A 13,530-nucleotide genomic window follows, 5' to 3' on the forward strand; every position below is an offset into this window, starting at 1 on the left:
TCTACTTTTGACTATAACTTTGTTGCTTATATCTTTACAATTGATATTGTTGTATTTATTTTCCTAGTATGATTTTGATTGCTTATTTAGTATCCTATGACTATCGCTAAGTGTTGTATGTTATGATTCAGGATGAATGGTTTTTCTATGTACACTGAGAGCTTATGCCCCGAAGACAAATTCCTTGTGTGTCCAATCACACTTGGCCAATAAAGAATTCTATTTCTATTTCTATTATTTCTATTTCTAGTTCTAATTCTAATTCTTATTCTATTCCTATTCTATTCTGTCCTGTCCTGTCCTGTCCTGTCCTATCCTATCCTATCCTATCCTATCCTATCCTATCCTATCCTATCCATTCCTATTCCTATTTTTATCCTATCCCATCTCTACCCTACCCTACCCTATCCCATCCTCTATTCTATTCCATTCCATGCCATGCCATGCCATGCCATCCTATCCTATCCCTATCTCTACCCTACCCTACCTTACCCTATCCCGTCCCCTATTCAATTCCATTCCTATTCCTATTCTACTCTATTCTACCCTATCCTACCCTACCCTACCCTACCCTACCCTACCCTACTCTACTCCATTCTTGACCAAGGCGATGTCTCCAGCCATCTCATGATGCTCATTGCTGAGCTATGGAGCCACGGAGCACCGCAGGCAGGGACAGCCAGTAAGATGTGTCTCATGAGTAGCGATTGACCAAGAGACGTAACACAAGGGACACAAGGGACACACTCTGTGGCTCCAAAAGTGCTGTGCAAGAAGGAACTTTATTGCTTCCCAGGGGTCCTTTCCCCTTCCAGACCCTCTTGTGGACAAAAGAAAAGCTTTCTTAGAATCATCACACGGACCCTGCAAACAAGTACAGAAGGAGAGTTTGGGAACTAAAGGCAACAGTTCGGCAATAAATAAACAAACGAAGGTAGCAGGCCCAGGTGGGCCTGGGGGAAGAAAGGGGAGGGGGGGGCAACACCCACTGTGAGAGTCCCTATGGCACCATAAAAGATGAAACACATTCATTTCCGCGGCCAGGCCGGTGGCTTGCCATGATGCAGCACCAGGTCCATGCAATGTGTGGGGCACAGCAAAGAGGAAGACCGAGTGGGCTGCAGAATACGGACGAACAAGTCCTGGTTCCCCCCGGAGGCAAAACAAACAAAAACGCGTTTCAAATAACCCTGGACAAGTTCCTCAATGTTGGACAAGGACAGGCATGCCTACGAAAGCAGTTCAACCTTGTTTTTTCTTTTTCTTTTTTAAAGTGCAACAGGTTCTGTGTATGCAATCTCTGCTTGCAGAAACTCCTAGACAATCCCTTGGCAGTGCAACATGGACTCTGGCGTGGCTCCAACTCTGAGTGAGAAGGGCGGTGATCGAAGGACTCATCCAAAGTCATGACCGATTGAGTCCGGGAGTTGGTGATCCGGATCCCAAATGGTATCCAAACAAGATGATGCTCTCCTCCCCATTTGATTCCGCCATGGATTGCCACACAGCCGCATGATGAGGCAGCGGTTGTGCGGCTGTTTCTTCTCCTTGTTGGTTCAACAGATGCTCAAGAAGCTTTTTTCGAAATGCTTAGAGTCTGGTACTGTGGTTGCGGTATTCCTTGTTCCTCTTCTCCTGCTCGTTGGGGCAGCCTCCTCGTTGGGCTTCATGATTGGGCTCTGCTGAAAAGCACGGCTGGGCCAGATGATCCCAGTAGAAGTTCAGCGTCGATTGCTCCTGGTTCTCCATCTCCTTCAGGTCGTAGATCTCACGCGCGCTCAGCCGTGGCGTCCGCACCTCAAAAGTCCTCTCAAATTTGGTGTAATCTACGTGGAAGGCACCTTTTTCCAGGGTCATGCAGGGCTCAAAACGATGGCCCCAGAGGATTTCGTTCTCGATGTACGATGTCCTGGCTTGACACGTCATTCCTAAAAGAAGGGAATGTGAAAAGACAAGACACAGTGGGAGGTATCAAACGAATTTAACATTCGTGGTGTAGGAGCCCGAGGGAGGAGGAATCAAACGTGTTATCAGTCTGGCATCCCTTTGCACCCACAAAGGATCTAATTCCAGGCCACCTTGAATTCCATTGACTCTTATTTACCACCAATTGGCTCTGAACATTAGCAGTTCAGTAGCTTAAGCTTGCAAAAAAACCTTTATATGCATTTGAACTGCCTGGATCTTCCGATTTGACAGATAGTTGGCGTTAATACGCTTCCCTTTGTGAACTAATAACTCACATTCTGCTCAGAAATTTTAATGAATCCAGTACAGTGCTACAGCCCCTCACCTCCTGATGAGTTTCCAAACACAGTTCAAACTGTTGCTGCTTATATTTAAAGTCTTCTCCGCCCTCTCATCCTGGCTAAACACTGCCATGCGGGGGGAAATCCCCCACTCTCAAAAGGGTGCTTTGTTTGGTCTGCACTGAGCATGTTAGAAAAAAAAAACCCAGGTACTTGTGGGTTCCGCAGTGCCCCCCAGATAAAGAAATCTTGGCTTAGTACAATACGTAACATCTGCGTAAAGGATGGGTGTGTGTGGAGGCAACTGTATTATGCACGGATTGTGTGCAACGCTGAATAAAATGCGGAATTAAGAAATGGCACCCGAGTTGCACCTAAAATCAACGTGGACTCTGGAAAGAGTGCAGAGAAGAGCAACCAAAATGATTAGGAGACTGGAGCTAAAATATAAAGTACGGTTGCTGGAATTGGCTATGTCTAGTTTGATGAAAAGAAGGACTAGGGGTGACACAATCACAGTGTTCCGATATCTCAGGGGCTGCCCCAAAGAAGAGGCAGTCAAGCCATTCTCCAAAGCACCTGAGGGCAGGACAAGAAGCAACGGATGGAAACTAACCAAGGAGAGAAGCAACCTAGAACTAAGGAGGAATTTCCTGACAGTGAGAACAATTAATCAGTGGAACAGAAGTTGCCTTCAGAAGTTGTGGATGCTCCAACACTGGAATTTTTAAAGAAGAGATTGCATAACCACTTGCCTGAAGTGGTGTAGGGTTTAATTCTGTTATTCCGTTCTGTTTTTCAACATCTGGACTCCCTGAGCTTACAAGCAGTGTGAAGGCAGCTCTGAAACTTTAGAAATGTGATAGGCACGATAGGCTCCCAAATTCCACGCCACGCCCGAGGCTACAGTCTACGGAGTCTCCCCTCCGGGAGGCTGCTGTGTGGCAGGCACACTTACCTGTGGCTTCCACAATGCCTTCCAGAATGATGATGATTTCAAACTGCTCCCTCTTCAGCGCCTCGGCAGACATCTCCCAGAAAGGGCTGACCTCATTGATGATGTGGCAGATGATCTGCGGCTCCACCAGGAAGAGATGGTCCTCCCCTGTGCCGTAGCCCAGGTTCAGTTCGGACTGGTCAAGCGGGATGAACTCCCCTTCCTTGGTTTGCCTGGATTTGATGAGCTTGGCCCTTATTTTCGCATCCACCATGTGGCTGTCTCGAAGGTCTCCGATGCGGAACATGAGGCAGAGCTTCTCGTCCCGGCTGGAAATGACGCACTTCTTGCTGAAGATTAAGGTCTGGGCACGCTTCTTGGGCCTGGAGATCTTGACGAACATGCATCCCACCATGAGGGCATCGATCATGGAGCCGATGATGGACTGGGCCATCAGCAGGAGGACTCCCTCCGAGCAGTTGGCGGTCACAATGCGGGAGCCGTAGCCAATGGTCCGTTGACTTTCCACCGAGAAGAGCAAGGCGGAGATGAAGTTGTCGATGTTCTCAATGCAAGCCTTCCACTCGGTGTCCCCGATGTGGTTGACGTCGTCCCGTATCCAGGCATCCAGGTAATACATGATGCCAAAGACCACCCAGGTGATGATGTAGCACATGCTGAAGATGAAGAGGAACCAGCGGTACTTGAGGTCCACGATGGTGGTGAAGATGTCCGAGAGGAACCTCTTCTTCTCCTGAATGTTGCCCAGGTTGACCTTGCACTTCCCCACTTTGGTCACATAGCGTTGCCTCTGGTGCTTATTCCTGCCCACGAACTGCCGTTCGTCTTCGATGAGTTTGCAGAGTTTGCTCTGCCCTTTCTCCGAGGTGGGCATGGAAATGACGCTGCGGGTGAGGGTTTTGCTCCGGGAAGAGTTGGTGATGTTGGGCACACTGAAAGCATGCTGGGGGTAGACCTGAGCGTTGAACTCCCGCAGGAGAGAAGGGGGCAGGGGGTCGGTCTGGGAGGGCCAACAATTTTTAGGCAACTTGTCTGTGTTGTTGGAGGAAGGGGGCTGGTGTTTGGGAGGCCCAGGCGCACTCAAGCTGGCCTGATCCACCGTGCTGAGTCTTTTCTGCAGAAGGACCGACCGGACATTGGGGACATGAGAACTGCAAGGTACGGAGTGGTAATTGCAAGACACGGCACTTCGGTTTGCGCTCATGGTTGTGGCTTGCTGGCAGGTCTTGTCTAACGGTATTGTCATTTCAGGCTGGGGGGGAAAAAAAACCCACAGAGGACAGGTAGACCTCAAGTTACGACCACAATTCTGCCCCAAATTATTTTCTGTTGCTAAGCGAGACATAGGTGGAATTCCCCCCAGTTGTTAAGTTAGCAACATGATTATTAAGCGAATCTGTAAATCGCATGACCATGGGGATGCTGAAATAGTCATAAGTGAAAAAATGGTCATGTTACTTTTTTCTAGTGCCGTTGTAACTTTGAACAATCACTAAATGAACCATTATAATTCAAGGACTACCGTGAACTTAATCTCCCTAGGCTATCGGAGAAGGTACATCTGATGTTTCATAGTAGTTTTTATTAAAGCCGTTTGTTGATTCTTCATTTTGGCCAACAGAACATGTAGCTCCAAAGCCTTTGTTCATTGCAGGACATAAACATTATGAGGTTAAGAAAATTTTGGATTCTAGGATTTTCAGGGGGAAGTTACAATAATTAATCTATTGGAAAGGCTATCCAATTTCACAAGCGACTGGGGTGAATAGCTGGAAAGTAAATGCTGATAGATTGGTGATTTATGACATCATGCAATATTGAATTACTTCTATTGGGGAATGTGACTTTTGGGGGTTGTATGTCACTACGAGCCCCCAAGCGACTTGATTTCCTTCTCCAGACTGATTGGGCTACCCTGAAAGCTTTTGACCAAAGCATAAATCCTTGTTTTTTTAAGTTTAAGAAAAATGGTCCATTTCCTCCTTGTTGACTAAATCTCGGTCAAATACCTGAACTTTTTCTGCAGTTTCAACGACTTTTAAGATGTGTGGATATCAACGCCCAGAATTCCCCAGCCAGGATGAGAGGTGTGAAGTCTACACATGTTAAAGTTGCCAGAAACTCATAAAGGCATAAATGCAATCAGATCCAATTCCAACCTGCCTAAATCGGAATATAATAATTGAATTAGACTACTAGCACGCATCTTCTCTGAGGTGACTTGAAGAATGACAATCCTGAGACACCAGCTGTCGTTCCCAAGTAAACGAAAAACCAAAATGGAAGGAAGATCTGGAGCACTGATTTCCCAATCTTAGCAAACTCTGAGACTTGTGGATTTCAACTCCCAGAATTCCCCAGCCAGCAACGCTGGCTGGGGAATTCTGGGAGTTGAAGTCCAGCAGTCTCAGAGGCACCAATGGTTGGAGATTCCTGATCGAGAATCACCCTGGAGAAGGAACGGCATCAAGAGGCACCTAGTGACATTATTCAGCGCACCTACCTTCAGAGATGAGGTCCCATGACTTCCTGTGTCCGTGGGAGGCCGTGGAAGATGGGCCAACATGTACTTCACAGTGGGGGTCTTAGCTGGGGGGATGGAATTCCGGCGGATCCTCGATTCATTGTATTTCAGCGGCTCGTGTCCGAAGTCGTTGTAGATGTAGAGGTTGTTTTCGAGTTGCAATTCTATGTTGCTCCTACAATTAGGAAGCATCATGGCTACCTCAGGCCAAAAGGTAGACTAATCCCAAACATCGTGTTTCCCCCAAGGAGGGAGCCTTTCAAAGAAGATCGGAAAAGAATAAGCAATGGTTTGTGGGGGCAATGGTTTCGATACTGGTGCTTTGCTACGAAACTATGTGGTCGGGCTTAGTTTGAGGGGAGGAAAATTAGGGGAAAAAAAATCTGCCTCTGCTTACCAGTATCCATCAGTCTTCATCTGGCTAGCATCCTGGCAGTGTGTGAGAGAGTTGAGGGCTGTTTGGAAACTGAAACAGTATTTGGCATGTGAGCAAAAAGGAGACAGCAAGGAGCCTGGGAGTGGCTTGGCTCAATGAAAGCTGCTTGGTGCTGGGAAACTGAAACTCCTCTCCTCTGCTTGTGTTTTGCCTTTGGAAGAGATTTATTTTCAGGTGGGGAGGGGGAGTAGAACTCTTTAGCATCAGAGCATGTTAATAATAATAATAATAATAATAATAATAATAATAATTAATAATAATAATAATATTATACTCTAAACGCTCTGATGATCGTTTCGAAAAATCCTTTCTTAGGGAGCCCCTAGAAGCCAAGAGGAACATATGGGCCAAATTTCAAGTTTATAGGCTTTACGGTTCTGGAGATTTTGTGATGATGATGTGTGAGTGGTATTTCACTTTTCTATATATAGATTCAAGTTCACTCTCTTTTTCAAGCACCACAAAATTGTCTTACTAGTTTTTGAATCAAGGTTTATGATTCTTTAACTCAGATATCAGATTTAAAACCATTCAAACATTTCAGGGTTCAGTTTTATCGATTATATAGGTGGATTACGGAGAAAGTGACAAGGATATAAAACAAACCCGAGATGAGAACTAAGAACCTACTGTTAAGTAAATGTAGCTTTTAAATGGTCAGCATAAATTTGATTGTTTTTTTTTTAAAAAAATCGGTTCCAACTCTCTTATCAATGCCCCAAATAGTAGTTGAGGGATGTGAAATTTTCACATCTGCAAAAGCTATACTGAGTTTTGAGGTCTTCCTGGTAATTAGGACATTTCTGTCATACACGTGTCCAATTTTGACAACTATTGTGGAGTGATGGATTTGTAGGGCCTCAGCCACTACGTACAATAATTAAGTAGTGCATCAACATCTCGAGGAATACTGGTTCCTCAGGCTTGACCTGTTGAACTATCAAGAGCACCCATACGGATGAACAAATAAGAAAGCATTGTTACCCTACTGCTGTAAATGGTAGAGAAGAAAGTTAAGAGTTGAATGAAGGGGACTTGGAGATCAACACACAAATACACCCTTTGTAAGCCCACAGCATCTACAAGCCTGAAACCCCAATTTTATCTCAGAAACACCATCTCAAATAAGAGCGTTAAATACTCATCTTTTGAGGCAGACTAGGCTGTCAATCCAGATAACTGTCCACTTACCTACAGAGCAAGAGGTTAGCCCTGCATAGGACTGTCTAAATAGGTTGCCTATTTCTGTGCCTACCTCTCTGGGGTAGCAGGGATTCCCCCCCCCACCCCACCCCACCCTGACCAAAAGAGACTAGATCTTAAGCAGTCAAAAATCTGGTTTCCCTCCCTGGTTTTTTTAACTGATCATCTGCTACAGTTTGGCTGTGCGTGGATGCCATGTGTTCAAAGTTGTATCAGACTCTTGACGGGTTGAAATAATGCACTTAAAATCTGGCTGTTTGGTCGCATTGGGTGAGAGCACGGGAAGATTGATTTTATATAACGTCCCCTTGCATTTTATTGAGTTGTGTACTCCGTTTGTCCAGCCGCCCATCTCAAGCGGGTGACAAGCGAGTGACAGTGAAGAGCAGATGGCAAAACCAATTTCAGGCCGGAAGAGCAATTCACAGATGGCCAAGACAAGAGATTCTCGTCTCTCTTCCTCTGGATTTAGAGCCCTCTGGGCACATGCCAGGTGAAGAAGAGGGGCCAGGATGTCTCTTCACGACACACAAATCTCTATTTTTTGCTCCTTTTTTTCTTTGCGTATCCTACCATCCTTTGGATTTGTTTGGGGCGAGAGCTTTCTTGGGCTTAACCTCTAGGTGAGGAAAACCCCCCCCCTCCAAAACAACCTGCAAAATAAAACAACTTGAGAATAGGAAATAACAGATTGCAGGTTTGTGAATGCCAGCTGCAGGAGCTGGGACGATACGGCTGCTTTGGCTACACGCAAGGAGCCGTATCATACCGAGGACCTGGAGTTTGGAAGACTCTGGGATGCTGCCCAGCCTAGCCTTCCCCATCACAGGTGGCCTCCATTGTGTTGGGACAGCAATAACAATAGCGTTGTCACAGCCTCAACTCGTTGTCACAGCTTCAACCTATCTACCATGGTCCTCCTCACCCCATTCCTAAGGGGTTCTTAAATGGGGCGTGCATAAGTGCACCAGCGTGCTACTGTCCCTGTCTCACTGTCTCTATTTATCTGTATTTCCTCCCTTTGTTCTTGTTTATGTTCATACCTATACTTTTTATCTTGTAGATGTTTGACAAACAAACCAACTCCCAGCCAAGCGAATTCTGGGAATGATCACGCTCACCAAGTCAGGGGGCTTCAGATGGGGCAGAGCTGGTAACAACCCCCCCCCAAGGGAGCTCTGAATTTCACACGAGCTGAAGTTTTAGGAAATGCCTCAAGGACAACATGGACGAAAGTGGAGGACAATGGCGGGAACGGCCATTTTGGGGCTGAGGAGGAGGCAGCCTTGGAGGAGTCAAAGCTCGGCTTCCTGAGTTATCCCCAACCAACGAGTAACTGTCTTTACTTCGCGGGGGGGGCAGTAAATAAAGATCCTGGGGGAGGGGTAAATGGGGGAGTGGTGGAGACCCTCATCCTCCTTCCTGACTAAAGCAACTAAAGGATCCCCTGCCACAACTACAAGGAATTGCCAGGGGAGCTCTAGCCTGGATGAATCCCTCTTTGGAAGAAGGAAGGACCCAAAGAATAAAATTCTTAATTGGCCAAGGATGACTGGACACACAAGGCATTTGCCTCCCGTGCTATAAGCTCTCGGTGTACGGAAAAGACATAAGAGATACATCATGATCATAGTCGTCATAAAAACATTCATCATGAAAATAGATCTCTTTAGCCCCAATTGGTTCTAAATTGAAAGGGAGTAGGAAGCAAGATGGCATGTATTAATTTACACGCCGAAGAACGGCCACTTCAGTCCATAATCTCTCTTCTAGACATGGCTGCCGTTGAATGGTGCACCTACCTCATATTTGCTGCAGGACGGGATTTGAAGGCCAGGTCAGGGAGCTCCGAAGTGACGGGCAGGCCTCCTGTCCTGCAGAAAACTGTGCTGCTGGTCTTCCTGGGAGACTCCTGAGCCCTCCAGCTGGTCTCAAGGGCAGCGTTTCCACTTAAGCTGCATCCCTCTCCCTGAAAGGTTCCCATCCATCCCAGAAGGGTGAGCCATCTCGGTCTCCCCTTCGAAGCCTTCAACATTCACCGAAGTGAGGAAGGGAGCCAGAAAACCGCCTTTCAATTCAGCCTTGCAAGGAGAAGGTCATCAGTTAATCTGCTTCAATGACATGCAGAATTATCTCAAGATGATTTAATCAGAGAGACGGGGTGAGAAGGAGGAGGAGGAGGAGGAGGAAGAGGAAGAGGAGGAGGAGAAGGAATGCTGGGCGGGGGAAGCGAATGCCCACAGGGTTAATCTGCCAACACTTCCATCCTGGCAAGAGACATCCATGGGAAGAAGAACCCACTTCTGCCAAGGCTTTACGAGAGACGTTGACGTCTGTGGGTCACAGAAAAATGCAAAGTCTCCATGAGAATGACTGCCTACAGGAAACACTGGGAATATTATTATTATTATTATTATTATTATTATTATTATTATTATTATTATTATTATTATTATTATTATTCCCAGTGTATAATAATAATAATAATAATAATAATAATAATAATAATAATAATAATAATAATAATAATAATAATAATAATAATATAATATAATATACAAGGAAAACTTGAGAGGAAAACTGGATTTCACCCTGAGTTTCACCTTCTCCACCTAAAATATTCCTGGAAAACTCCTGTGGGGAGATTAAAAGTCTAATTTTACGCCTACACCTATCTATCTATAAAGGCAATTAAGGAAACGCACACCCAGGCCAGGCTAGGCAGAAGAAAAACCAGTTAACCGAAATGCTTGCGCTTAATCCCCAAGTGGAGTCCCAGGGAGAACGTTCGAATGACAAAACCATGAAGTGGCGAAAACCTTGGGTGAAAGAGACGGCAGGCTGAGGAGTCCCACGGGGCTCCCCGTGGCTTTGTTTCTCACCCAGGACTGTTTCACAACTTCTCGCAGGCTTTTTTAAGTGAGGTGGGTTAAAAGGCAACCTGGCCAGATTCCCCAAGCCAGCATCCAGGTACGACCATGGTTGCTGGGAGTTGAAGTTCAGGCATTTTAACATGGTCAATAGAGACAGAGCTCCAGGTTGGATCATTAAGTTGAGTTTTGCTTCACCAAGAGTTCATGGCTGATACTTGGAAGCACAGATGGTTGGAGGGTTGTGTTTTCCTGTCAGGCCACCATTAGAGGCAGTATTTTTTGATCCAGGAACTCTCAGACCAACTGGGATGAATGGATTTGATCCACTCTCAGCTTTTCTTGGAGTGGATCCAGTGAAGTCGATGGGATTCAAGTGTTTAAGTCAATTCTGCTTGATTTATATATGGCTCTGCCCTCGAGGATGATTCAAGCTGTCTGTTCTGTTTATCCCTCAAGATCTAGTGCTACTGAACCAGGCTGGGTTTTCTTCTTTGCACAAGTCATCTTTTGCCCTGTAAGGTTTCATCATTCACATGTTCCGCCACTCCTGAATTTTGGACCTGAGTTTTGGGGCAAACTGGTCGAGTTGACCTGAAATATATTTTTCTTTTTGCATTGTCACAATACATGGTGAAAGATGCCAGCCTCTCCCTTTGGCTCTGTGAACTTTTATAGCATTCCGGTTTCTGCACTCGTGTCTGAGCCGCTTCCAGCTCAGGTGAGCCCGTGAGGTGTGCTGGCCTCACCTGCCCAGGTTAGCATTGCATTTCCCAGCCTGGGGTCTGGCTGAGACTCAGAACTGTTGAAGTAACCCCAGTTGTCCTGCTGCTGTTTTTATGGTGGTTTTCAAGCGACTAACCAGTAGGTTAGTTAGGAGCTGGGTAGGAGTTGGGTCTTGCTTTGTTTTAACACATTGAAAGAAGAAACCATGGCATGAAAAGAAGAAAAAGAAAAAAAAGAAGTAACGAGGAAAGACATATGCAGATTATGCTCTACAGGAAGTCCTTGACTTACAAAAACAGTTGAGCCCAAGACTTCTGTTACTAAGCGAAATGTTGAAGTTAATTTTGCCCCATCTTGCAATCTTTCTTGCCAGTCGCTGAGTTGCTACCCTTAACTTAGTAACACGGCCATTAAGCGAATCTGGCTTCCTTACATTGACTTTGCTTCTCAGAATTTCACATGGTCCGGGGAAATCACGACCATCATAAATATGAATCGGCTGCCAAGCATCTGAAATCTGGTCCCAAGACCCATGAGAATGCTGCAACCTCCCTGTGACCTTTTTCAGTGACGTCGTAACTTTGAACGGTCACTAAATAAACTCATGAATATGGAGATTATCTGTACATCCTTTGTTCCTATCACTGCACCGTAGAGAGTATCTTAACTTACTGCACCTGCGTATGGTTTGCCAGTTGCACAGTGGCAGATAAGAAAGCGCTCCAGAGGGTGACCATCATTGCCCAGAGGATCCTGGGTTGCCCTCTCCCCTCTTTGGAAGAGCTTCATAGCTCCCACTGCCTTAAGAAAGCTCAAAACATCCTCAAAGATCCATCCCATCCTGGGAACCACCCCCTTTTTTAAAAACTATTACCATCTGGCAGATGGTACAGAATAATAATAAAAACAAGGACAAATAGGCTGAAAAACAGCTTCTATCCCAGGGCAGCAACTCTATTGAATTCTACTGTGTAGGGCAATATTAATATGATATCAGGGGCTTTCAACTCAATGTATAGAATGTGAAGGATGTGTGTTTGTGTTTATTTTCACAGTCATGGTCATGATGTGCACTGAAGAAGGTCTTTGATTTCGTTGTATGAGAGGTGCAATGACAATAAAGTAAACTAAACTAAATTGGTCCTTTGATCTGGAAAATTTTTCTCCCTGGTTTGAGAAACAGTTGTAAGGAAACTGCCGTCCTGAACGCCTACATTTTTTCTTGGGAGGGAAGAAAAAAAAATTGTGGGATTTGGTCTCGACACCTTCAAGATTCACAAGGAGGTGTAAACTGGTTTGGTTAAGAGGATAATGGAAGGTTTGTTTGTTCTCCTGCTGAGTGGATCCTAATAGTTACCGAAGTATAATTACCCTTGTTGAGTATGGAAAGACTGGGACAGGCACACCCAGAGAGAGAGAGAGAGAAACAGGGACTAGCTCCTTGCTCAAAAGCTCAAATAAGCACTCAGCTTACATTATAAATTGGAGTGGAGAGCCCTTTGCTTCCATAGAAGCAGCCAGAAATCCCACAGGTGCTAACTATCCCTTCCGGCGACACAGCCAAGGTAACGTCTTGGCATCACCAATCAATTCCAATCTTATCATTTCTAATAAGTGGGAAAAGAGTTTGGCCCTGCCAGGAAAGCATGGGATTTCTCCCTGAATCGTCTGTCAAGAGGTGTCAGCTTTGGATGGTGCAGGTTTTATTTGGGGTCTAAGAGAAGATAACGGCGGTTGGATTTTCCAGAAAAGCTCGTCGGAATTCTTTTTTCCTTTTTAAACTTGAAGGTGAGGTTTTCTCTTCCACTTACTTTCATTTCTAATTGATGTTGGCCTTGAACAGGCAGAGCAAGCACCAATGTCCTTCCAATGTAACCATCAAACTCCTAGAAGAGGGAAACTATTAGCAGCAGCAGCAGCAACTTATTTGCTATCGGAAGGAAGATGAGTAGGAAAGAGACGGTAACCCTGCAATAACAAGGCAAACCCTTTTCTATCAGCTTATGGAGGATGACACGGGGAAGCACTTCAACTTGCATGAAATCCACTTTGTTTTTGCAACGTGAACCAGCTTTCATTCCTTTTATCAACCAGCTTTGGAAGTGCCGGTTGATGAACGTTCGGGAACCGAGAGGACGTAGCTCATAACCAATGAAACTCATTATTTGTTACACCATCCAGGAAGTGAGAAGCAGGATTGTAGTCCTTCGGTATCATCTACGCGTGGCTTTGTTTGCGTAACTTGCTGAATGCAACACGTGAGAAGGAGATTGCAAGGTGAGTGTCTGGGGTTCAGCAAACGGTGAGATTTCTGCTTTCTGGACTTGGAAGGTTTTTTTTAAAAAAAAACAACAACCCGGAAAGAGTTGTGTACGTGTGCGTGTGTGTATGTGTGTGTGTTTTAAAGAAAGAAATAAAGCCAACCAGGTATGAAAAAAGACTTGGTGGCCACACCCAAGAATTAATGCTATCAGAATCAGTTTCTCCACCTATGCCATTCTTAAGAAAGAAAAGAATTGGCACCACATCAGATCTATTCTGTCCTTACAGCCAATTATAGCAGG

The 13,530-nt window shown here is 45.4% G+C and overlaps 1 protein-coding gene across 1 annotated transcript; it reads right to left on the minus strand.

Annotated features, from left to right (window-relative positions):
• Positions 1 to 739: 739 nt before the first annotated feature.
• Positions 740 to 9,324, minus strand: LOC113441819 (G protein-activated inward rectifier potassium channel 4-like). Its single transcript, XM_026708999.2, has 4 exons — positions 9,173 to 9,324; positions 5,711 to 5,987; positions 3,208 to 4,459; positions 740 to 1,928 (listed from the first exon to the last, which is right to left on the minus strand). Exons 2-4 carry the CDS (start codon positions 5,924 to 5,926, stop codon positions 1,591 to 1,593), a joined length of 1,806 nt encoding a protein of 601 aa, XP_026564784.2. The 5' UTR covers positions 5,927 to 5,987; positions 9,173 to 9,324; the 3' UTR covers positions 740 to 1,590.
• Positions 9,325 to 13,530: the final 4,206 nt, after the last annotated feature.

The sequence above is a fragment of the Pseudonaja textilis genome, chromosome 9 (genome assembly GCF_049901715.1).
Source record: "Pseudonaja textilis isolate UNSWEBS1 chromosome 9, rPseTex1.2, whole genome shotgun sequence".
Taxonomy (NCBI): domain Eukaryota; kingdom Metazoa; phylum Chordata; class Lepidosauria; order Squamata; family Elapidae; genus Pseudonaja; species Pseudonaja textilis.

Excerpts from the sequence above, each read along its gene's own strand:
- LOC113441819 (XM_026708999.2), bottom strand. The coding sequence starts at position 5,926 with ATGATGCTTCCTAATTGTAGGAGCAACATAGAATTGCAACTCGAAAAC. Across the intron at positions 4,460-5,710 it reads ATGGGACCTCATCTCTGAAG|CCTGAAATGACAATACCGTT; the intron begins GTAGGTGCGCTG and ends TTTCCCCCCCAG. Across the intron at positions 1,929-3,207 it reads AGGCATTGTGGAAGCCACAG|GAATGACGTGTCAAGCCAGG; the intron begins GTAAGTGTGCCT and ends CCCTTCTTTTAG.